The 23,942-nt window shown below is 54.4% G+C and overlaps 1 protein-coding gene across 4 annotated transcripts; it reads left to right on the top strand.

The window, feature by feature from the left end:
• The first annotated feature begins 2,926 nt into the window (after window positions 1-2,926).
• Kcnn4 (potassium calcium-activated channel subfamily N member 4) lies at window positions 2,927-23,649 on the top strand. 4 transcript variants are annotated; one of them, XM_047527048.1, is made up of 10 exons: window positions 5,454-5,529; window positions 5,908-6,091; window positions 8,412-8,507; window positions 9,860-10,275; window positions 11,499-11,634; window positions 13,703-13,813; window positions 13,940-14,058; window positions 14,388-14,457; window positions 16,006-16,173; window positions 16,598-17,134. In XM_047527048.1, the coding sequence occupies exons 3-9, from the start codon at window positions 8,442-8,444 to the stop codon at window positions 16,168-16,170; spliced, it is 1,083 nt and encodes a 360-aa protein (XP_047383004.1). In that variant the 5' UTR covers window positions 5,454-5,529; window positions 5,908-6,091; window positions 8,412-8,441; the 3' UTR covers window positions 16,171-16,173; window positions 16,598-17,134. The 4 variants fall into 4 exon arrangements, with proteins under 4 accessions (XP_047383006.1, XP_047383003.1, XP_047383002.1 ...); XM_047527050.1 differs by lacking the exons at window positions 5,454-5,529; window positions 5,908-6,091 and adding an exon at window positions 2,927-2,983; XM_047527046.1 differs by lacking the exon at window positions 5,908-6,091 and having other exon boundaries at window positions 4,109-5,529.
• Window positions 23,650-23,942: the final 293 nt, after the last annotated feature.

Genomic DNA, 23,942 nt, shown 5'->3' with positions numbered 1-23,942 from the left:
GAAACTGCTAAACAGATGGACTGCAGTTCCCAAAGTCACCACAAGGTGGGAGTCTCCTTATGCCCTGGAGACTGCAGATGCCAAGGTCCCAAAGACAGTGGCTGGAGGATTGGCCCCCACAGGCTTCTGACTTTCAGGATGTCTTCCCTGGGGCTCAGCCCTGCCTTTCCCTGCACAAGCCTTGGGCGACAACTGACCTTTCCACTGAGACAGCCTCTTCTTCAGTCCCCTCCACCACCCAACCCAGTTAAACAACCCTTTGTCCTTGGCCCCTTCCGGCTGGGCCCCGAGGCACCTGGGTCCCTTCCAGGCCCGGAGATGGGGCTAGGATGAAGGTGGGGCAGCTGGGACAAGGCCAAGGAGAAGCCTTGGGGACTTTTGAATTAGTTCTTCTAGTCTTCCTGGACCAGGAGTATGGGATCCAGTTCCCTCCTCCCTCAGACCCAGGGGTCCAGGTCTCCAGCCCTTCCTCCCTCAGACCCAGGGGTCCAGGCCCAGCCCTCCTTCCTCAAACCCAGGGGTCCAGGCCCAGGCTCCTCCCTCAGACCCAGGGGTCCAGGCCCAGGCTCCTCCCTCAGACCCAGGGGTCCAGGCCCAGCCCTCCTTCCTCAAACCCAGGGGTCCAGGCCCAGGCTCCTCCCTCAGACCCAGGGGTCCAGGCCCAGCCTCCTCCCTCAAACCCAGGGGTCCAGGTCCAGGCTCCTCCCTCAGACCCAGGGGTCCAGGCCCAGCCCTCCTCCCTCAAACCCAGGGGTCCAGGTCCAGGCTCCTCCCTCAGACCCAGGGGTCCAGGCCCAGCCCTCCTCCCTCAAACCCAGGGGTCCAGGTCCAGGCTCCTCCCTCAGACCCAGGGTCCAGGCCCAGCCTCCTCCCTCAAACCCAGGGGTCCAGGCCCAGGCTCCTCCCTCAGACCCAGGGGTCCAGGCCCAGCCCTCCTCCCTCAAACCCAGGGGTCCAGACCCAGTGGTCCTCCCTCAGGCCCAGGGGTCCAGGCCCAGCCCTCCTCCCTCAGACCCAGGGGTCCAGGCCCAGCCTCCTCCCTCAGACCCAGGGGTCCAGGCCCAGCCCTCCTCCCTCAAACCCAGGGGTCCAGGCCCAGGCTCCTCCCTCAGACCCAGGGGTCCAGACCCAGCCCTCCTCCCTCAAACCCAGGGGTCCAGACCCAGTGGTCCTCCCTCAGGCCCAGGGGTCCAGGCCCAGCCCTCCTCCCTCAGACCCAGGGGTCCAGGCCCAGCCTCCTCCCTCAGACCCAGGGTCCAGGCCCAGGCTCCTCCCTCAGACCCAGGGGTCCATGCCCCAGGCCCTCCTCGGTCCCTTCTCTTACACACTTAGATCTTCTGGTATTTGCTCTCCCTCTCTTTACAGAGACCCCTGTCTCCCTCCACTCCCCGCTTCAGGGTTGAGACCAAGGCTGAGTCACAGGAAGCTTTGGGGCCTGAGTCACCCCCCTCCCCTCAGCCCCTCCCTGGGCTGGAGAGCGCTGGCTGCGGAGTGGTGTTTCCTACCCACGGAACCCTGCTGCCCAGCACTTCAGCTGGAGGCAGGTCCCCTTCCCACCATGACCCTCAGGGCTGCCCACTGAGGCCTCTCCCATGTCCGGCCTTCCCTGTTTTTCTCTTTTAGTTGTGGTCTCTTTGGAGACAAAATTTCTGGTTTTTTCTTTCTCTTCTTTTCTGGGTCCCATCTCCCTCTTCCTCCTTGATTTTTGTTGCTACTGTCTTACTTCTTTATCAGCAGTGCCGGGAATGGAACCCAGGACCTTGTGCATACTGAGCACACTATCACTTAGCTGGCCCCCACCCACTTTGATTTCTCTGATCCCCCTCTGGCTATACCACGCAGTCCCCCTGATTGTTCTCTCTCCCCCTCCATGTCAGTCTCTGTGTCAACCTCCAAAGTACCTGAACCTGGGGCACAGAAGCTGTGGAGAAGCTGGAGCTGTTTTGTGGCTTTTAACTCTTAGGTGGGTCATAGTCTGTATCTCTGGGCCTCGGCTCCTCAATGGGACTAGGGCAAAGTAGGAAGGAACAGCGCTGTCCACAGCTGTGCCAGTGAACAGCAGAGAGAAACCGAGACAAAGCTCAGAGAGGCTGAGAGAGAGAAGCCCAAAGGGAGACCAGAGGTAGGAAGAGAGTGAGATGGAGACAGAGACACAGAGACGGAAAAACAGTGACGGAGACCTCGATTCAGCTGGCGACAGAGACAGAAAAGGCATCCTAGAGACAGAATGAGGCCCCAGGAGCAGAGACAGGTGAAAAAAGAAATATGGATAAGACCTGTGTGGTGGCTCATGCCTGTAATCCCAGCAGCTCGGGAGGCTGAGGCAGGAGGATTGCAAGTTCAAGACCAGTCTCAGCAACTTAGGGAGACCCTGTCTCAAAATAAAAGAACAAAAGGGGCTGGGGGTGTAGTTCAGTGGTAAAGGACCACTGGGTTCAATCCCCAGTACCAAAAGAAGAAAGAGAAGGAGAAAGAGAAGGAGGAAAAGAAAAAAAGAAAGAAAGAAAAGAAAAAAAAAAAAAAGAAACACAAATGGTGTACACAGAGGACACAGAGGCAGAGACAGCAAGAGGGAGAGACAGCGAAGTAGGAAACCAGAGACCAAAGATGGAGACAAGGGAGATACAGAGATACAAGGGAGACACAGAGACACAGAGAGGCTAAGAGACAGTGCGAGAGAGACAAAGAGAGGCGGTGGAAACAGACCAATGGACAGGGACCTATTTCGAGGGAGCATGACAAAGACGACTGAGGCAAGGGGAGAGAAAGACAGAGATAAAGACAAACCCAGAGGCTCCGAGCGCGGGAGACGTGGAGGAAGGAGTCAGAGGTGAGACCCAGAGACAGGAAGAGGGAGGAGAGTGCAGAGAGGAGCAGCCGAGGGGAGCCACCGCAGGCCGCCGCAGACTTTCTCCAAGAGCAGGAGCGCCCGTGGCAGCGCTTTCTCCAAGGAGACGCACGTGTGGTGTCTGGGTGCGCCTGGGTGTGTCTCCATCCTTCTCCAGCGGCCGGCCGCCGTGTGTCACCGAGTGGTAATCAGGAACAGTGTGCCCTGCCTCTGGCAGTGCACCCCCGGGGGTTGTGTTTCTGTCACCGGGCGTGTCCGTGTGTGTGGCTTGGTGTCTCTGGGTGTGTCCTTGTGGGTTGCCTTGGTGTACTGCCAGATGTCTGTCCGCGGGTGTTTCATTTCCCCGTGGCTGGCTGGTCCCGCGTGACACAGGACACAGGGAAGGAGGGGGTTATTTCTGCATGCTCCTCGAGAGCTGGGTGCCCCGCGTTGTGAGATCAGTGTGTGCTGCTGCGCGAGGTGTTTTGTGTTACCACATTGCGTGTCCCTGTGGGACGGTTCTGATTTGTGTGCAGACACATAGGATGTGGACGTGCATGTTTCTTTTGTGCCACTCTGTGCTGCCCATCACCTGAGGAGTCCCTGTGCGTCCTTCTGCACTGCATTTGCTGCTGTGCCAGTGTGTGTTGTGTCTCCTTGTGGAACTTGTGTGTGTGTAACACTGTATCATTCAGTGTTGTGACCCTGCATCTTACATCAGGGTGTATGTTCCTGTTGGAGGCTTTTCCCTTCCCTGCCAAGGAACACTCAAGGTGTGTTGGGTTTATGTGGTTGTGGATGATGTTGTCTGGTTCCTGTGCAGTCTTGTTGCTGCCCTGGTGTGGACTGTGTCTGTGGGGCATGTCTGGTGTTTTATGTGACAGGTGGTTATTTGTGCAGGGTTATTTGTTTTGGGAAATGGGTCAGTGTGTTTTGTCCCCTTGTGATTATCTATTACTGTGTGTATGTTGTGTTTGTGCAGTCACACATATTGGAATACAGTGTGTGTGTGTGTTGTATGTGATGTTCAGTTGTGGCTTGTGGCTCAGAGGTGATGGTGTGTGTTACATTTGGGCACAATCCCTCTTTGTCAGGGGCATCATTCCAGGTTGTGTTTTGTGTGATCAAAATTTACCAGTCTAGCCAGGTGTAGTGGCGCATGCGTGTAATCCCAGCAGTATGGGAGGCTGAGGCAGGAGGATCAAAAGTTCAAGGCCAGTCTCAGCAACTTAGCAAGGCCCTAAGGAACTTATTGAGACCCTGTCTCAAAATAAAAAAAATAACAAGGGCTGAGAATGTGACTCAGTGGCTAGGTATTCCTGGGCTCAATCTCTGGTACAAAAAGAAAAGATATACCAGTCTTACTTTGGGCATGTGCCGCTTGGGTCTCCTTAGGATATTGTCCGTTGTCTGTCTCTACATGCATCCATTCGTATTGGTCTCTGACCAGGAATTTGAACCACACCGGGCACCGGGGCATATTGTGTGTCTGGGTGAATCAGTGCGTATTGTGAATCATCCTCACGAGCATGTAATTGGTGTGTGTCAGTGTGCATTTCTCTATGAGCTGGGCGGCTGGGGACTGCCATAGCCGTGTGCCTAGATGCTGTGTGTTTGTGTGCATTGGCTGTCACTCCATGGGTGTGTGGAGTGTGGAACACCATGAGTGCCTTGCATGTGTTGGGTACGGTGGCATTTGGGTAGCGCTGTGTCAATATGTGTTGTGTGTTTGATTCTGTTTGTTTGTTTTTGCGGTGCTGAGAATTGAACCCAGGGCCTTGTGCTTGCAAGGCAAGCACTCTACCAACTGAGCTATATCCCCAGCCTTGTGTTGTGTGTTTGTATAGCATTTGGTACATGTTGTGTTTGTGTGGCTACAGACACACATTACCCTGCGATGATGTCTAGGTGTGACTGTGTCAGAGAATATTGTGGCAATTTTGAATGTAATGCTTGTGCCTGTGTGTAGACAACATTTGGGTGGCCCTGTGGGCCAGGGGACACTGCCTGCCTTGCTAAGTGCCTGCGTGTGTCACACCATGTGTGTGGTGTCTGGGTGTGGCTGTGGATTTCAGTTTGTGGGGTCGTGAGTCACTCCGTAGGTTGTGTTGTGGGCCCCAGTGTGTTAGGCTCGTCTCTGGCCGTGGGGTGCCCTGTGGTGTCTGGGCGTGGTGGGTGTAGGTGGTATCACAAGGTGCAGACCGTTCTGGTCGCAGCCATGTGTGGCACTGTGTGTCTCCCCACGTGGACGAGCGCCTCTTCCTTGCTCTGCCCCAGGACACACCCCAGTCCCTCCTTAGTCTGGAAAGGGGGGTTGGGGAGCCTCCCCCTACCCAGGGACCTCCCCTGCCCCTCCCCGCCCTGCCCAGCCGCCAACGTTACCACTCCCCAGAGGGCACAGGGCTCCGCGGTGCCTCCCAGCCAAAGCCCCAGTGCGAGCAGAGCCGGCCGCCGGCCTGGAAGCCAAAGTGGCTGCCATTTGCGTATTGCGAGGTGGGGGACCCTGGGCAGGAAGCTGGCTGAGCCCCAAGACCTCAGGGGCCATGGGCGGGGAGCTGGTGTCTGGCCTGGGGGCCCTGCGGCGGCGAAAGCGCTTGCTGGAACAGGAGAAGTGGCTGGCTGGCTGGGCGCTGGCGCTGGCGGGAATTGGCATCGGACTCATGGTGCTGCACGCGGAGATGCTGTGGTTTGGGGGCTGCCCGGTGAGTGGAGCTTCCCGCTGAGGCATGGGAGGCTGGGCCTGGACTCCTGGCTCCAAGGGAGGAGGGCTGGGGTCAGGACGCCTGGGCGCGAGGGAGGAGGACTGGGGTCTGGCTCTCCCGGTCTGAGGGAGGAGGCTGGGGTCAGGACCTGGCTCTGAGGGAGGAGACTTGGGGCCTTGGCTCCTGAGACCTCCGGGAGTTCAATGCCAGGCCATCCCGCAAGAGTTGGGGAGTAGGGGTCACCGTGTTTCAGGTTTTGAGAAAGTTGTAGTCAGACCCCGGAGGTCCAGGCCCCCTGGAGATCAGAGGAAGGCTGACCCTGATGGCCCCAGCCTGGGTGAAGGGAGGGCGGAGAGAGAGGAGAACTTCTTCCAGTAGGCGGCGGCTCCTTATCTAACCGCTAAAGTTCACCGGTGCCCGGACGGCAGTGGGCAGAGCCCAGAAGAGTGACTGGGCTGGGGGCGGGAATGGAAAGCGCCTCCTGTCCCCCATCAGCATCATTTAGAAGCTCAGCCTTCCCCCAGATCTCCATGCTCCAGCCTGGGAGGCAGCGAAGAGGCAGGTTTGTAGTAGCCCAGACTCCTTAGTCCCAGGGAGACGGAGCTGGGACCTGGACTCCCGGGGCTGAGGGGGAAGGAGGCTTCGGAAGTCTCTGGGGGAAAGGGCTGACTCTGAGGATAGCGGGAGTAGCGGGGTGGGAGTAGGTGGGGCCAGGGCAGGTCTCAGCAGGCTACTGGCACATTCCAGTCCTGGTCAGGACAGTGGTAGGGACAGATGCAGGACAAGGGTCTGAATCAGTGGCTTGAGGGGGAACGGAGTTCCCAACAGGAAAGGAAGGGCTGGAGCCCTCTCTGGGGTCAGGGTTGTGGAAGTGGGCTGCTGAAGATTGGGTTGGGAGGTCTTCGGGGGACTCAGCCTCGGATTTGGGGAAGGGGGAGTGGGCAGCTGTGGAGTGACCAGCAGTCACACGGAGGTCAGAGCAGGCCAGCTTCCTCTGGTCAGGCAGCCAAGGAGAGGGCAGTGGCAGTGAGGAGGTGGGGCGGCGAAGCCCATGCCAACAGGAAGCGTGGCCGGGCCTACGCGGCGCTCGCTCCCACGCTCCAGCACCGCGCCCCAGCAGGGGAGGTGGGCTGGGGAGCCCTGCAGAGGGGACGGAGCAAGAGGGTCCTCCTACTCACCCTCTTCCTCCCCGTTCTCACCTCTCGTTCTTCCTTCCCTCCACACCCCCCACGGCCATGGCCTCCATCCTGGGGCCTTGCGGAAGCTGCCGCATCCCTGAGGGCAGTTCTCCTGTCAGACACACAACCCAGGGTCCTCCCCAGCTTCCTTTCCATGACTGCCTTGATAATCTCCCTGTCCCCTCCCCACCTCCATCTCTGTCTAATGAACTCATTTTGCAAAGGTCCCAGACACCTGCTGTCCTGGGGGAGGGGCGGCAGGAAGAGGCAGGCGCCAAGGCCTGGGAAGGACAGGGGAACAAGATGGGTGTCTTGGCTTGCGATGGGGTGGAGGGGGAGGGATAGAGAGAGAGAGAGAGAGGGCTGGGGATATGGCTCAGTTGGTAGAATGCTTGCCTTGAAAGCATAAGGCCCTGGGTTCAATCCCCAGCACCGCAAAAAAAAAAAAAAAAAAAAAAAAAAAAAAAAAAAAAAAAGAGAGAGAGAGAGAGAGAGAAGCAGAGATGCAATTAGGGACAGACAGGGACAGCCACAGAGACAAACGGAGAGATCCATACAGAGAGGTAGAAAGAGAGACCCTCGAAACAGCCATTCCCAAGAGGGGGAAACTGGGAGGGTAAGGGTCCACGTGGAGACAGTTTCAGTGGGAGGGTAGAGAGAGCCACCAGAGAAGGCGCTGCAGGGTCGGCAGGGGGCTGCTGTGGAATGAGAGGAGGTTGAGACTCACTGAAGACGGACAGGGGACAGGGAAACAGGGAGCCGTGGAAGGGTGAAGGGGGTGGGGGAGGGCTGGGGACAACGGCACCATTGTTCAGGGAGGGGATGGGGGGAGGCCCCCAGGGGCAGGAAACTGGCCCTCTTCCCCTGCTCAGAGGCGGGGCCCTGGCCGAGGCCCAAACAGGGGAGCTGGCAGCCTTAGGAGAAACAGGTGCAGGGCTCAGGGTGGGCGCCCAGGTGGCCCCCTCCCCGACAAAATCCCCCAAAGCGATACTTCTTAGGGAATCCAGCAGTCCCAGTCCCCTCTAAATCCCTCCCCCTAGAATTCTAGATTCCTCCAAGGTATTGCCACACAAAGAGAGGAAAAAAAAGTTCTCCTGGTTTCTGGAGGCCCTGTGCTTCCGGCCAGATCTGCCCTGGGCTTGGAGCCAGGAGAGGGGGAGGGTGGGGAGGAGGAGGTGCAGGGGGCAGAACTGGGGGACCTTCTGAGACCTGGGGCTGGGGTCTCAAGGATTCGGTCTCCTGGATGATAGCAGGGAAGGGTGTCATTCAGTTCTTGGGGGTTGCGTGGTAGTTTCTAGGCTCTTCTGGAATTGGGTGAGCATTGACATTGGTTCTAGGGCAGGACTCGTTGGGTAGGGAGTGAAGGGGAGGCCAGATGTCTTTTTCTAGATACTCTACACACATAACCCAGGCAGCATTTTTCACTGGAAGGGGACAGGAGAATACAAAGCATGTGAGTTTCAAGGTCTCCGTTCAGGGGTATGGGTCCAGGGAGAAGAATGGAAGAGGAGGGACATGGCATCTGGGACAGGGATGTCCAGTTGGGAAGGAAGACAGCAATCTCCCTGGGGATTGGATAATGGTTCTGGACTGGTCTAGGGGCTAGGAGATGGGGAATGGGGAAGGGATGGTGGTTTCCAAAGAAGGTACAGACCTGGCTGGCTGGAGACCTGGGACCTCACCTGTTTCCTATCCTTCCCACAGTGGGCACTCTACCTGTTCCTGGTTAAGTGCATGATCAGCATTTCCACCATCTTGCTCCTTTGCCTGATCGTGGCCTTCCATGCCAAAGAGGTCCAGGTACGGCCAGCTCTGCCCTGAGCTCTGTATCCCCACACCCCACGTGCCCTGTAAGCCCATGCGTACTCCCTCCTCCTGCTCTGAGTGATGAAACTCCTCCACCCTGCGATGGATCCACACCCTAGCCCACCGAGAAGGGATGGACCATAGACGATGGACCATAGACGGCCAGTAGGCCAGAACCCCCAGGGCAGTCTTGGTCCTTCCCCCACCTGTAGCCCCTGGTCTCCCCCCACACACTTGGGGCTGTGGAGCGTTCTTGCCCTTCCAGCCCCCACTTCTGCCCACTCTTTGTCCACTCTGCCCTAGGTAGCCTCACCCAGGCCCAGCCTCTCAGATCTGTCTCCAGTCCCAAGTCACCTAAGTTCCCGGCTAGTGCCTGCTCCTGATTTCCCCATTTCTGTCACAGTATCCCGCCCCCCCCCCCCAGCATCCAGGAACTCTTGGCACCCATGCTCCCACCTCCGGTTTCCCCCAGATACATCACATTCCCTATCTCCCCACGTCCTGTTGCCCCATTTCCCTCTCTCCTTGCCCCTCTCTTCTTACACCATGGCCTTGAAATTAGGGTTACAGACCATGTAGGGTAATGCCCCTGGGCAGTGCCTGGCACATGAGCGTCCTCAGTAAGGGTACATATTATCATTCTCATTAACAATGTGCATAATGGGGCTGGGAGTGTGGCTGAGTGATAGAGTTCTTGCCTAGCATACCAGAGGCCCTGGGTTCCGTCTCAGGCACTGCAAAAGTGAATAAAAATAAATAACAGCCATGGTTAAAGTGGCTTTGGCTACCACAGCATCGGTGCGCTCAGCACTAGTTAAGTGTGCCATTGCCCACCTGAAGCACCTGGGCCTCAGTCTGCATGTATAAAACGGAGGTGATATCAGTCTCACGGTGTTGTAGCATTACTGAGGCACAACACATAAAGGAGATAAGCGCCCCATAAATCTTGACTATTGTTTCTGCTGATGTTATTGCTAGAACAATTACTACAAGTGTTCCCAGAAACAGGATTAGAAGCCGCCTCAGGAATGTGCATTTAAGTTTCAGGGAGGAAGAGGTTTCTGTTTTGTTCAGTTCCAGTCCTCAGCATATAGGGCACGCAACCTGCGCCCCGCGAATGTTCAGGGAAGTTCTGAAAGTGGGAGAAACTAGGTGTTGGAGGAGAAAGTGGAGAGGTCTTCAGGTCCTGTCCCGCTCCCTCCCCAGCCCTCTCCAGCCCGGCGCCCTGCGCTATCTCTCTCTCCGCAGGGCCCAGCAGACGCCCCATCTTATCTCGGAGGCGCAGACCGGGCGGGCCGCCGCCTGAGCTGCACCTAACCCCCTCCCCTTTCGCTCCTTCCCGGCAGTTGTTCATGACTGACAACGGGCTCCGGGACTGGCGCGTGGCGCTGACTCGGCGGCAGGCGGCGCAGATCGTGCTGGAGCTGGCGGTGTGCGGGCTGCACCCTGCACCCGTGCGGGGCCCGCCGTGCGCGCGGGGTTTAGGGGAGACGCAGCCCTGGCCCGGCTTCCTGGGCCAAGGGGAGGCGCTGTTGTCCCTGGCCATGCTGCTGCGCCTCTACCTGGTGCCCCGCGCGGTCCTCCTGCGCAGCGGCGTCCTGCTCAACGCGTCCTACCGCAGCATCGGCGCTCTCAACCAGGTCCGCTTCCGCCACTGGTTCGTGGCCAAGCTGTACATGAACACGCACCCGGGCCGCCTGCTGCTCGGCCTCACGCTTGGCCTCTGGCTCACCACTGCCTGGGTGCTGTCCGTGGCGGAGAGGTGAGGGTCCTGTGGCACCGGGAGAGAGGCGGGTGGCGGAGAGTTGCGCAGGTTGAGGCCAACGGTGGGGACCGCTCGGTTGCCATCCTTCTACTCTTCCTGGCTGGGATTTGCTCACTCCCTCATCCACAGGGGTCGGAGGAACCAGTCGGCCAGGCCAGCCAGTGTTCCACCTGTGGTCTCCAGCCCCGTCCCCCACACTCCCCAGGCCCTAGGAAGCCCACCCTTCTGCCCTACTTCTCCCATCTCGCATTTCCAGGCATCTGCTTAGCCTCCAAACCCAGGCTAACAGTTGCATCTGCCTCGGAGGAAGGGCACATCTTTTCCAAATTAGCATAGAGGTGCTGTAGGAATTTTCTGTGATCCCGGAAAGGCGGTGTTTGCAGCTACTCTGGAGATTCCCTGAGGGAATTGGGTCCTGGCTGCCACCTGGAAACTAACTCAGGATTTTTGTTGTTGTGTCACACTAGGGATTGAACCCAGGGTGCTCTACCACGGAGCAACATTCCTACCTTTATTATTTTTTTTTATTTTGAAATGGGGTCTTATTAAGTTGCCCAGGCTGGCCTTGAACTTGTAATTCTCCTGCCTTAGTCTTCCAGGTCTCTTGGATTACAAGCATGTGCCACCATGCCTCAGGTCCCTTGCTGATCTTCATGCAGGGACCTGTGGACAAAAGGCCCCCTGCAAATCTGGATTTTTCCATTCCTTCCATGGTTGGACCTCAGTGTCCCCATCCATGAAAGTAGGGCAGAGTCCTGATGAGGCTTTTTTTAGAGCCCCATCTTTTTGGTCTTCATAGGGCCTCTTGTAGGCAATACAGCATCTTTGTGGGAATTAGAAAAAGGCACTCCTTTCTCCCGGTGGGCACAACCCCGTCAGTGTCTGACAAATGAACTGCAGGCAGGGTTTCAGCCCCCTCTCAACCTTAGCCATACACTCTGGATGCACCAACCCCTTGGCAGCCTAGCTGCAGCAATGCCGGCTTTGGAATTGGCCCGACTCAGGTTCAAATCCCACAGCCCAGAGTGGCTAAGATCTTACCCAGATACACAGCAGAACGGAGGCAGACAGGCTCTCCAAAGCCTAGCTTACTGTCCAGGTGCATCTTGGGGCTGAGTGTGAATGGGGAGGGGAAGGGAGACTGTGTGTGGGAGGTGGGAAGCAAACATCACGGGCACCTCTGGGGTGGGATTTTAGAACTAACCTATCCTTGCCCATAGGCAGGCTGTTAATGCCACTGGGCACCTTTCGGACACGTTGTGGCTGATCCCCATCACATTCCTGACCATCGGCTATGGGGATGTGGTGCCAGGTACCATGTGGGGCAAGATTGTCTGTCTCTGCACTGGAGTTATGGTGAGTACAGGTCCCGAGAAACCCTCCGCCTCCCAAATTGCTTATCCTCAGAGTCCCCAGGAAACCATGGAGCCAACACTGCTCTCAGGGACACACCATGAAAAATTTGTGTTTCTCCCCACCCCCAGCCTCATTTCCTCTTAGAGACCCAGATACAAAATCCCATTTTCTTTAATACCAAGGAATCCAGCCTCTAAGTCCTGGCTCTCTCTAAAACCTGGGACCATAGCCCTTGGTCCTAGGACCTGTTCCCTCCCCAGGGACCCCAGGCCCCTGATTTCCTAGCCTCATTTTCTTTAGAACTTGGGGATTCTGTCTCTTAACCTCCATCAAGGGCCTAGGATCATCACCAGGATCATGCCATTGCCACCAGGCTCCAAGATTTCAAATCCCATTTCTACTTCTCAGCTGGGGAGCTTAGGCAAGCCACAAAATCTCTGGGCCTCAATTTCCTCATCTGTAAAATGGGAATGCCAATGCTAGTGTACTCCTCGTGGGGTACTGAGACCATTACATGAGTTAAACCAGGTAAAGGGCTTCAAACGGTGCCCACCGTGTAGGAAGAGCTCGGTAAATGGGACTTTGGGAGAGCACCATTATCACAACTGGTCCCAGACACCCAGCTGCCCCCAGCCCACTTCCTGTCCCCTCGAGGATGAAACTGAGGCCCTTCAGCCCAGTGGGCTCAAGCTTCCTGCTGAACCCAGATATCCAGCTCCTTCGCACCATAGCCCCCCCTGCCTCCAGGGCCCGGCTCCCAGTGCCTTGGTCTTCATTTCCCCACCAGAACTGTCTCCCTCTGCTCTCATAGATCTGAGCCCCTAGTTCTGATGTCCTAGGAAGGACCTGTTGAATGCATAAGGCTTGGGTCCACAGGGGTTGGGTGATGGGTGACAGGGAAACGTGAGCCCCCCACACGGTGGCGACTCTTCAGGATGAGGAAATAGGGGCAGAGACTTAGCCATGAAAATGCTCCCAAAGGGGCAGGGACCCTTGGGGCTGAATGGGACCTCTTCCCTTGCCTGACAGAAGGAGAAACTGAGACCCAGAGTGATAAGCTAAGCAGAGTGCACAGCGTCCTGGCCAAGATGTTCCACAGTACAGCAGAAGGCTTACTTTTACTGGGGACATACCTATGCCAGTCTCTGCCCCATTTTCCAGGTGTCAACTCATGGAATTCACTGGGACACTCTACAGAGGGCATGCCCACTTTCAGATAAGAAATGGAGATACTGAGAGATAAAGTGACTTGCTCAGAGCTGGACTTGGAACCAGGCAGTCCTGGGAGCCCATGTTTGTGACTAGTGAACCATTCTGAGTGACTGAGACCTGAGACGAGGGACTTCCAAGGAGGGTTCATTCTAACCCCAGGGAAAGAGGGCAGGGGCCCCGGAGCAGCAAGGATTTGATAGGGCCTTGAAGGACCAGAAGCCCTGGGAGAAGGGAGGGAGGAAAAGTGTTCAGGGGAAGGTACTCAGGTGGGGGAGCCAGGAGGCAGCTGGGGCTGAGATGTGGGAGGGAGGCCTACATGGAAGGAGGCCTAGACGGAGGCCTTCAGAGCCAGGCTGAGAAGCTCAGGGAAGTGGGGGCCTGGTAGAGTTTGGAGTGAGTGGAGCAAGGTCACACAGGACGAGAGGACTCCTGCACGTCAGGCAGGAGTGGGAGGCTGGAGACAGTCCTGAGGGAAATGAGTTGGGAAGAAGCTGCAGGAATGGAGGGTGCAGGAGCTAAGGGACACTCCCAGTGACCTAATGGCGGACGAGGTATGAGTAGTGAGAAGGGCCCCTTGGGAGCCTGCAGTGACCGGCTATTCTCTCCCTCTTCCAATATGAAAGAGGCCATGCTGGTGAAGGTGTGACCGCAATGCAGAGAATCTGGACTCGGGTACCTGTGCTGTCTGACCCTGGCTTGGGCGCTCTGAGCCGAGCGTCCCTGGCTCTCCTCTCTGGGCCTGTTTTCCAGTTGAACCTGCCCCGTGACTGATGGGAGGTTTCAAGAGAGGGTTGATGGCACAGGGCTGGCCCCCAGAGTCCCACAGCCTCACACCAAGTGCCTGCTGTGCCCACAGGGGGTGTGCTGCACAGCCCTGCTGGTGGCCGTGGTGGCCCGGAAGCTAGAGTTTAACAAGGCGGAGAAGCATGTGCACAACTTCATGATGGACATCCATTATGCCAAAGAGGTGAGCCTGGGTGCGGGACACCGAGCACCGGCCTCTTAGCGAGCCAGGAGTCCAGGCCCCACCCTCCCTGTGCCAGCACCGGGAAGCCCTAGGGTCTGTGCACTGACGCTGTGCCACCCCTGCCAGATGAAGGAGTCGGCTGCCCGCCTGCTGCAGGAGGCCTGGATGTACTACAAACACACGCGCAGGAAGGACTCCAGAGCTGCCCGCAGGCATCAGCGCAAGCTGCTGGCCGCCATCCACACGTGAGGGCAGCTCTGTGTCCTGTCGCCTCTGCATGGCTGTGAGTGTGCGTGCCCGTGTGTGTGTGTGCCCGTGAGTGTGCGTGCCCGTGCGTGTCCACGTCAGGACACCCCTGTGTGGTCCCCCTCGATCTGGATGCGGCTGCAGGTTCTGTGGGCCTGGAATCTCGGGCCTCTACAGAGCGGGGGCTCCTCGGCACCTCCCGGCTCTCAGGCATATTTCTTCTTTGTCCTGTGTCCATGTTTGTCTCTCCTCCCCTCATCCTGCCCCTCGGCTGAGGCCAGCTAGGGACTGGGTTGTAGGACAACCGACCTCCAACTTTTCCCCACAGGTTCCGACAGGTGCGGCTGAAACACCGAAAGCTCCGGGAACAAGTGAACTCCATGGTGGACATCTCCAAGGTACCAGGTCTGGAAGAAGGGGAGGCCGGGGCTGCGGGTAGGGAGATCTGGCTCTGAAAAGGGGATCTTGCAGGGCACAGTGGCACACGCCTGTAAGCCCAGCAACTGGGAGGCTGAGGCGGGAGGATCAACTTAGTGAGGCCCTAAGCAACTCAGACCTTGTCTCAAAGTAAAAAATAAAAAGGCCTGGAGATGTGGCTCAGTGGTAAAGTGCCCCTGGAGAGGGATCTTGGCAGGGGCCTAGCACACATAGGTAATCACAGAGCTTATGGTTGAAGGAATGAAGAAATAAAGCAGAACAGAGCTTCTTACCTTTATGCAGATAAAACTTAAAACTTAAAACTTCTGAACTTAAAAAAGAAAACTGTGCCAGGCAGTGGCACACACCTGTAATCCCAGCACTTGGGAGGCTGAGGCAGGAGGATGGCAAATTTGAGGCTAGCCTCAGCAATTTAGCAAGACCATTTCAAAATAAAATTTTTAAAAAAGGACTGGGGATGTAGCTCAGTGGTAGAGTGTTGCCTAGCATGTGTGAGGTCCTGGGTTCAATCCCCAGTACTGCAAACAAAACAAAACAAAACAAAACAAAAAAACACAACCCAATGTTTGATTTCAAATTATCTTTGTTATCAAGTTACTTACATGTGGACGGATATGAAATTCTTTCCAGCTCTGACTCTTACACGATAAAACCAAAGCAAATTTACAAACCAAGTACAAACATAGATGGCAGAACCAGTAAAATTCAACTCAACGACACCGACAAGAATGCAGGTGACCTTGTTTCAGTAAAACTCAATCTGTCGTGAAGGCGGATGCTCCAGGTGCAAGAGGCCCCCGTGCTGGGCAAGCCTACCTGCCTGCCTGGGTGTGACTCCCCTGGCTGTCTCCTTCTGCTGAGACCACTTGATTCTACCCATGTCAGGGACAGTGACGTCACTCCCTCTTGGCCTGGTTCGCGGCAACTTTTCTTTATGTGGTGGCCTTTGCTTTTTCTCATTGGGCCACGACAGTTCAAACACTGGCTCTTGGCACCAATGCCATGGTAAACACAGTCACAGATTCAGGCCCCCAAATGCCGTGGCAGGCTCAGTGAGGAGGTGATGGCCCAGGTCTGTCAGAACAGGCTAGTCATAATTTCGGAAGATTATTGAGCCCCAAACATGCAGATTTCAAGAATTCCCATAGAAAGCTCACACTCAAGAATCACACTGTGAAGCCCAGTCTGGGAGAGCAGTAAAAGGGCTCTCTGGGTTTCGAAGCCATTTAATGAGCACCTATTATGTGCCAGATCCTATTCTAGGTGCATGTCATTTAACTGCTCCATGCCTCAGTTTCCTCAGCTGTAAGATGAGAATGGGATTCTTGATCCCCAGGGCTTTTAAGAGGATCTTAAACCACACAGGAAAAGTACCCAGTCAAGTAGCTGGGATTCGGGTAACAGTTATCATCAAGGATAATCTTCAAGGGTCAGTAAGGACTTGTCAGTGTTGGAGTAGGGAGGGGTTCACCCCAGCCCCTGACACTTGACCTGTTCTTCTCACCCAGATGCACATGATCCTGTGTGACCTGCAGCTGGGCCTGAGCAGCTCGCACCGGGCCCTGGAGAAGCGGATCGATGCCTTGGCAGGGAAACTGGACGCCCTGACCGAGCTGCTCGGCACTGCCCTGCGGCCACAGCAGCTTCCAGAACCCAGTCAGGAGGCCACGTAGCTGGTGAGGGGGCTGGGACTTGGACAGGAAGAAAGGTTGGAGGAAGGGGACCTGTGGCCAGTGTCATGTGGCCACACTTTGTCTTCCGCTCTGGCTTTGCCAGGAGGAAAGGACTCTGAGTTCGGGGCTGGACTGGGGGAAAAGAGGGAGACTCTCCTTCTTCCCTTGCTCCTTCCCGCCTCTCAGCGACCTCCTCCTCCTTTGCTTGATCTCTCTCTGCCTGCCCCTGGGCTCTCAGGCTCTGTGCAGCTTATGCTTATGCCCAAATGCCCACCTGCACCCTGGTCTCCTGGTCAGCACGCCCATCCTCTTCTTCCACCTCGCCCGCTGCTCTGTCGGCTTCCATCTTGGTAAGTGCCACGCTCACTCTCCTCCTCCTTTCTGGACTGCCGTCCACCCATCTCTCTCTCTCTCTCTCTCCCTCCAGGATCCTGGAGGACAAGTTGGGCTCCTTTCCCAAGGTTGAGGCCAAGGACATCCTCCCTGCCACTCCTGACCTAACCCTGTGAATAAAATACCTCGAGGTGTGAGGACTAAAGGGGGCCCACCTTGGTGGGTTTATTTTCTGATGGCCGTGGCCATCAGGGGACGCTGGCTGAAGGGGAAGCCTTGGACCTCCACAGACCCCAGATGGGAACTTGGTCACCACTACCCCACTGCCCTCCTCAAAAACATTCTCACTATGCTGCTACAGACGACCTCTGGCCTTCAGTTAAAAGTGGAGGTCCCAGGGGAGGAGGACAGGAAGGGCCCAGAGTCCAGGGTCCTAGGAAGCTTCAGTTACCGCGGGACGGAAGAGCTGAAGAACCGGGTCTGAGAGGCGGGAGGCAGGAGGCGGTGCCCCCTGGCGGACAGCGAAGAGGACACTATTCTTCCAGAGCTGCAGAGGATACCTGGTGGGGAGGAATGGCGAGGGGGCCACTCCCCAACCTCTGCTCTTATACTTTGTAATAAATGTTAAACAAAGCCAGAAGTTGCTGTTTCTTTTAAATACTCCAAACTGGCAGATCCTCCCGTGGAAGACGCTTGCCCTGTCTGAACCTCGGTTTCCCCACCTATAAAACCAGGCCTCCTGAGGTGCCCTACCAGCTCTGTAGGTTGGGTGGACCTAAGCAACCCCCTGCCCAGATCTGAGGCTACGAGAGCCTTGATTCAAGGGATTCGAATTCAGACAGATGGGGGTCCGAACCCTGGTTGTGCCACATACTTGCAGTGTGACCTAGGGAAAGTGGCTTTACCTCTTTGAACATTCACTTCACCCATAAAATGGCGCAACCTCCCCAAGCAGCTGCTCTGAAGACTGAAACAGGAAGTGGCACGGACGGTTGGGCATTTCCTAAGAACCAAATACATGAGAGAGGATCATTTTTATTACTGTTACTAATTTCAACACCAGCGTGGCCGCTCTTCCTCCTTTCCCGCCTCACAGAGCCTAGGCGACGACTCATTCATCGAGAGGCTAGCGGAGCCCCACTGTCTGCATACTGCTTTCACATCTGGTCAGGAGGCTGTCAGGTCTCAGACAGGAAAAGGAAGCGGGCTGCCACAGAGCCCTACTATGCGCCCAGTTCTGTGTTCCCACTTGTGCACCCCTGTCCCACCCCGCCCCATTGGACAGATATAGAAACTGAGGTTGCAGGAGCAGCCGGGCCTGGCCCCAGGCCTCCAGCCAGGAAGCCAGGCATCCGGGTTGCCAAGGCCAGATTCACACCCAGCCTGTCCCTGCTGTGCCTTCCCTCCCTGCCCTGCCCGGGTGAGTCAGAGGCCAAGTGGCCTTGGGCCTCGAACCCAGGTCTGACTTCCTGCAGCAGCTTCACTCAGCTGGGGGCTGATTCACCCTGCTCCCCCATTCAAGGGGAAGCCCGGCTGCTAGTCATCCTCCTCTGCTGAGCTATCTTTGGATTTCCCTAAAAGTCCACGGCCAGCCTCGCCCCTGGCCCTGAGAGCTAAATTGGGGCCTCTACCGCACACTGTCTTCCTCTGGATCTCAGCCTAGCTAAGGAGTAAAGGGGGGCTCCGGGAAGGAGCCAGACACCCTCCCAAGCAAGAAGCCCGGCTAGCACTGTAGCCAAGTCCCTGGCCAAACTCGTTCCTCCAGGAGCACTTTTCCTGTGCTCTACATCCCTGCAGCTGCTTCCTAGCCTCCTGCAGGCTCAGCTTAGATGTCCCCTCTTCCACGAAGCCCCTCAATGAACTCGTCCCTGTCCCAGTAATAATTATTGGGCCAACGACCATGCTAAACCCTTAATGATCTTACAAAAGGAGACAAAGGGGGCACCATTGGTCCCATTTTTTGGGTGAGGAAACTGAGTCACAGAGAGATTAAGAGACGTGCCCAAAGTCATAGCAAAGAGGTGGAGGGAGAGCTAGGATGAGACCCAGGCAGCCTGGCTCCAGAGCCCTGCCACTGAGCCAGCGAGCCTGTTCAGACTCCTGGGCAACATCACACTGTGTGTCCATTTTTGTTAACTGTCATGCCTTCAAAGCCAAGGGCCTGGCATAAATGTCACAGAACGAATACTCTGAATACCTGGGGCCCCAGAGCACCTCACCTTTGCAGAAATCATCCTTCTGTGTTGGTTTCAGCTGAAAATAAGTCAAAACCAATTAGAAGGGACCTTCCCTGGGGCTGGGTTATGGCTCCACTGAGCACTTGCCTAGCATGTGTGAGGTACTGGGTTTGATTCTCAGCACCACATAAAAAAATAAATAAAGATATTGTGTCCATCTATAGATAAAAGTATTAAAAAAAAAGAAGGGGCCTTCTGCCAACCACCCAATAATGGAGATTGAACTCGGGCGCTTGTCCACTGAGTTGCATCCCCAGCCCTTCTTATTTATTTATTTTTTTGAATTTTGAGATAGGGTCTTGCTAAGTTACTGAGGCTGCTCTTAAATCTGCCATCCTCCTGTCTCAGTCTCCCGTCACCAGGATCACAGGTGTGTACCAAGGTACCTGGAGGAGGGACTTTGAATAAGAAACAAAGAGGCACATAAGAGACAGCATGTTCTAGATTTCTTTGGGTCTGCCCGGCCTACCTGCCCCCTCCAGCAGTGCTCACATCCACATGTCCCCCTTTTAGCCGTCTTTCCACCCTCTCACCACATCAATGTGTCTTTCTGTGCCAGGAGTTGGGGCTGTGTCCTTCCAGGGGCTCTATCTCTGGCAATTTCGGTGACTTCCCTCTCTTATTTCTGTTCTGTCTCTGCTCCATGAGGATGGAGTGGAGAAACAAGTCCCAGGTAGGTGGGAGCTTGTCCAAGGTTATACAGGGCTGGCCCCTTGGCCTCTCCCCATCACTCTCTCCCACAGTGGCCCTGGCCCTGGCCCCAAAACTAACCTTGGCCTTGCCATGCTCGAAGTCTTCCATGGTCCCCACTGCCCTCCTGTCAAAGTCTAGTTCCAAGGCCAAGCAAGCTCTTTTTTCTTCAATTGAGATATAATGTACATAAAGTTTACACGTATGAAATGTAGTCTCAATTAGTTTTTACAATGCATTCGCCTGAGTAGTCACCACTCAGATCAAGTTAGAGGTTTCCAGCCCCTTAGAACTCTGTCCCTCCTAGTCAGTATCCTCCTCCATCCCTAGTGACCACCATCCTGACCTCTATGGTGATTCCTTTTGCCAGACTTTGAGCTTTGGAGGGAACCCAGTGGCCTGCCGGCTGTGAACCTGTGCGGTGGCTGGAAGACCCTGCTCCTCTTTTCTACAGCAGAGCAGACTTCCACATGTCAGCATGCCCTGACCTCCTCCCTCGACCTCTTTTCCTTCCCATCCTGGCTGCCTGAGACCCTGGGCTCCTCTTCTTTTCCAGTCTTTGTCTAACTGCCCATGGTTCTATCCTCCCCACCACATCTATTAAAACAAACTTCTCCATCACTCATCCAGTTTTTTACTATGATCCATAGAGGAAGCTATTCAAATCTTGGCCAGAACAGCAGTTCAAAGACCTGCTTGGAGTTTTTATGCTGTGTGAAATACTTACCAACATACAAAAACCAGGACAGTGCTTTTTGTTGGAACTTTTTTTTTTTGGGTGCTGGGGATCGAACCCAGGGCCTTGTGCTTACAAGGCAAGCACCCTACCGACTGAGCTATCTCCCCAGCCCCCGAACTTTTGGTTTTGTTTTATAGTCCTGGGGAAAAACAGGAGCTCTCTACCTCTGAGGTCTGAGGTCCGTCTCTAACCCTCACCTCCATCTTTTTTTTTGTTTTTTTGTTTTGGCACCAGGGATTGAACCCAGGGCACTTAACCACTGAGCCACACCCAGCCCTTTTTATATTTTATTAGAGACAGGGTCTCACTACGTTGCTTAGCGTCTCACTAAGTTGTTGAGGCTGGGCTTGAACTTGAGATCCTCCTGCCTCAGCCTTCCAAGTGGCTGGGATTACAGGTATGCGCCACTGTACCCGGCTTTTTAGATCTTGAGACAGGGTCTAACTAAATTGCCCAGGATGCCTGGAATTTGTGATCCTGCCTCAGCCCCCCGAACAGCTGGGGTCACGGGTGTGCTGTACACAGCTCTACAGGAACTTTAAAATGTATTGTAGGTTCTCCTTTATCCTTAAGGCTCATCACTTATTCACTAGACTACAAGACATCTGGAAGTGAAATACACAGTCTTTTTATTTAAATATTATAAAACTATCAGTATGTGGCTATCCTTTCAGAGTTAGTCTTAGAGAACAAACTCGTGCTACTTGCAAGGCCATGGAAGACTTTCACAAGTGGACAGCACTAAAGTAGCAGACTCACAAGTAGGCTGTCAGGTTTCATTTGTATGACGTTCCAAACAAGTGTGACTAATCCAGTGACAGGTCAGTGGTGCTTCTGGAGTGAGGAACTGGAGAGAAAGGGCACAGGGAATCTCGGAGGTGCTACAAGTGCTAGCTGGTTAGTGGTTACCTGTGTATATATATTTGCAAAAATTCACTGACCTTACATATCAGCTCTGATTCCTTTACCCACTTTACCATCTAAGTTACACCTCACTCCCCAAAAGACAAAGGCAAATAAGCACTTACGACTGTTCCTTATAGAATCTGTATCATACTATTTGGAAGTTTCCATAACACAGTTAAGACTGGAGGGTCACAAAGCACTCTCGTTCTCATGGCAGCCTGTGCCCAGCTCCAGCCTCTGGTCAATCCCTGTCTCTGGGAGCCCTTTTGTTCCCTTGGCTCCAGCCCCGGCCTCCCCTGCTGTCCCTGCTCCTCAGCCTCTCTCCAGGGTACTGCCCTTCCCCTGACCCCTGCGCACAGGAGACCCAGGGCCTCTTCTCTCGTCTTCTCCACCTCCTAAGCCTGGATGATCTCAGCAAATCCCAGGGTTTTAAATATCATCTAAACATGAGCAGCCCCCAAATTTAGCATACCTGTATAATTATTGATAAAAGGACAGGACATCTGTGACTTGCTTAAAACAAACAACACGGCAGGAAAACAGCAGTGTGTTTATATGTGGGAGAAGCAAATAGAAGACACCAGCAAAGAGGGAGATGACTCGGTCAGGGGCCAAGAGAACAGGGAGTTCCTTACACTCTAATACCTTGTGTGTGTTTCTAAGAGTCTGTAATGCAAAGACAGAAAAAATCTTATCTTCAAACCCCAGCTTACTCCCTACAACTCCAATGTGCATCCCAAAGATAAGTTCACAGTTTGTCCATTTCCCTGCTGACAAAGAATATCACTCTTCGTAGCTGATGAGACTCCAGACCTTGAGCACTTCTTTTTATGGTGTCCATCATGATGTTTGGATACCTGTATTCACTGTGGCACAGCTAAATCACACATGCATTACCTCATGCACTTATTTTTTTGTGGTGAGAGCACCTGAGACCGACTCTTTTAGCACTCTTCAAATATACACTACACTGTTATTAACTGCAGTCATTATGTATAATAGCTCTCCGGATAACTTTCAAGCACCCTGAGTCACGCTTCCTCTACACTCATTTAGTCCCTTGACCATTCCTTCAAAACAGATTCCAGCTCTTGACCCTTCTCACTGATCAGCACCGCTGTCCCCCTGCGCCCTCTGGCCCGAGCAGGTATGCAGCTTCCTCCCCTCCTGTCTGCTCCCCTCCCATGGGCTCAGGCTGTTCTCAGCACCCAGCACTGTTCCCATTTCACTTGTTTTTGTGTGCACAGAAACTAGTCACATGGCCCCAAAACTTAATACATTCCTAAAGTCTTCCCCTCCACCTGACCCACATCTGTCCTACAGGCAACCACTGGGGTGTCATTAACACACACATTTGAACATGCCAGTCCTTGCACATGGCCCTCCAATGGCTTCCTGTTGCACTTGGAAGTTCCAAAATCCTTATCACAGTCTGTAAGTCCCTAAGTGATCTGGCCTGTCTACATTTCTGTCCCTAAGTAATCCTGTCCCTCTTCTCTTCCTGCTGTTCTACTCCAGCTAGTTTGACCACCTTGACTATCCATGATGAGCCAGACTATGATCTTGTGAAATACATATTTGGTTCTTGGGCCCAGTGGTGTGCACCTGTAGTCCCAGCTTACTCTGAAGGCAAGAGGATCACTTGGACCCAGGAATTTGAGGCCAGCTGGGCAACAGAGTGAGAACTTGTCTTTAAAATAAATAAAATATCACACACACACACACACACACACACACACACACACACACACACACCTGGCCTGTCCCTGTTTCCTGTCATAACTCCTAAAATCCTTGGAATCTCCCAACTGTCTTTTTCTACACTGAGAGCTGACTGCTGGTCAGCAGCCCCTCTGTAGCTACAGTTTGGGGGCTGGTTACCTGAAGACCAAGGCCGGATTAGAGGGCTGGGATTTTTTACACCCCCCCCCCACTTTAACCTCTGAGGAGGGGAGAGGGGTTGAAGGGTGCATCAATCAGGAATGGCCATGATGGAATCAATCGTGTGTATGCAAAGAAGTCACCATAAAAATCCAAAGGGTCTGCAGGGTTCAGAGAGCTTCTGGATCCTAGGGTGGCGTGTCCAGAGGGCATGGAAGCTCTGAGACCCTTCTCCCATACCTCATCCTACGCCTCTCTTCATCTGTATCCTTTATAATTACTGGGATGTTTTCTGAGTTCTGTGAGCTGCTCTAGCAAATTAATTGAACCCAAGGAAGAGATTGTGGGAATCTAGATTTCCAGACTGTTGGTCAGCAGAGGTCAAACAATCTGGAGTTTGTGGCTGTCCTTTGAAGCAGGAGGCAGTCTTGGGGACTGAACCCTCATCAGTGCTCTCTCTGGGTAAACTGTCAGAACTGTATTGAACGAGGGGACGCCAGGCATCTGCTGCAGGTTTGACTGTTCCTCAGCACATGGGGAAAACCCCTGCACACGTGTGGTGTCAGAAGCCACTGTGAGAGGACAGTGGGAGAAACTGAGACTGAGTTTGTTTTTTCCTCTCTCAGGTCCACTCCCACCTCAGGGTCCGTAGGTTCCAGTTCTTCAGCATCTTCCTGAAGAGTTCATTTCCTCACCTTCTTTCAGGTCTCTGCTCAAATGTCACCTCTGCAAAGTAAACTTCCGTTGACCACCTGTCACGCCTGTGACTTCTGTCACTTTCAATTCCATTATCTTGATTTTTTTTTTCTTTGAATTTTCTGGTTTTTTTTCCACTTGGCAAATAAAATCTTTATCTCTACAGCATACAATATGTTTTGATAAACATATACCCTGTGGAACGGCTACCTCAAGCCTCACCTCACATATTCCTTTTTGGTGAGGACAAATCTATTCACTTAGCCACATTCAAAGAAAAGGCATGTTGT

This window comes from Sciurus carolinensis, chromosome 16 (assembly GCF_902686445.1).
Source record: "Sciurus carolinensis chromosome 16, mSciCar1.2, whole genome shotgun sequence".
NCBI classification, from domain to species: Eukaryota; Metazoa; Chordata; class Mammalia; order Rodentia; family Sciuridae; genus Sciurus; species Sciurus carolinensis.
This window is presented reverse-complemented; position numbering and strand designations above follow the sequence as displayed.

Coding starts and splice junctions, on each gene's coding strand:
- Kcnn4 (XM_047527046.1), top strand. CDS start 5,371: ATGGGCGGGGAGCTGGTGTCTGGCCTGGGGGCCCTGCGGCGGCGAAAG. Junction 5,530..8,411: donor TGTGGTTTGGGGGCTGCCCG/GTGAGTGGAGCT, acceptor TCCTTCCCACAG/TGGGCACTCTACCTGTTCCT. Junction 14,458..16,005: donor CCATGGTGGACATCTCCAAG/GTACCAGGTCTG, acceptor CTTCTCACCCAG/ATGCACATGATCCTGTGTGA.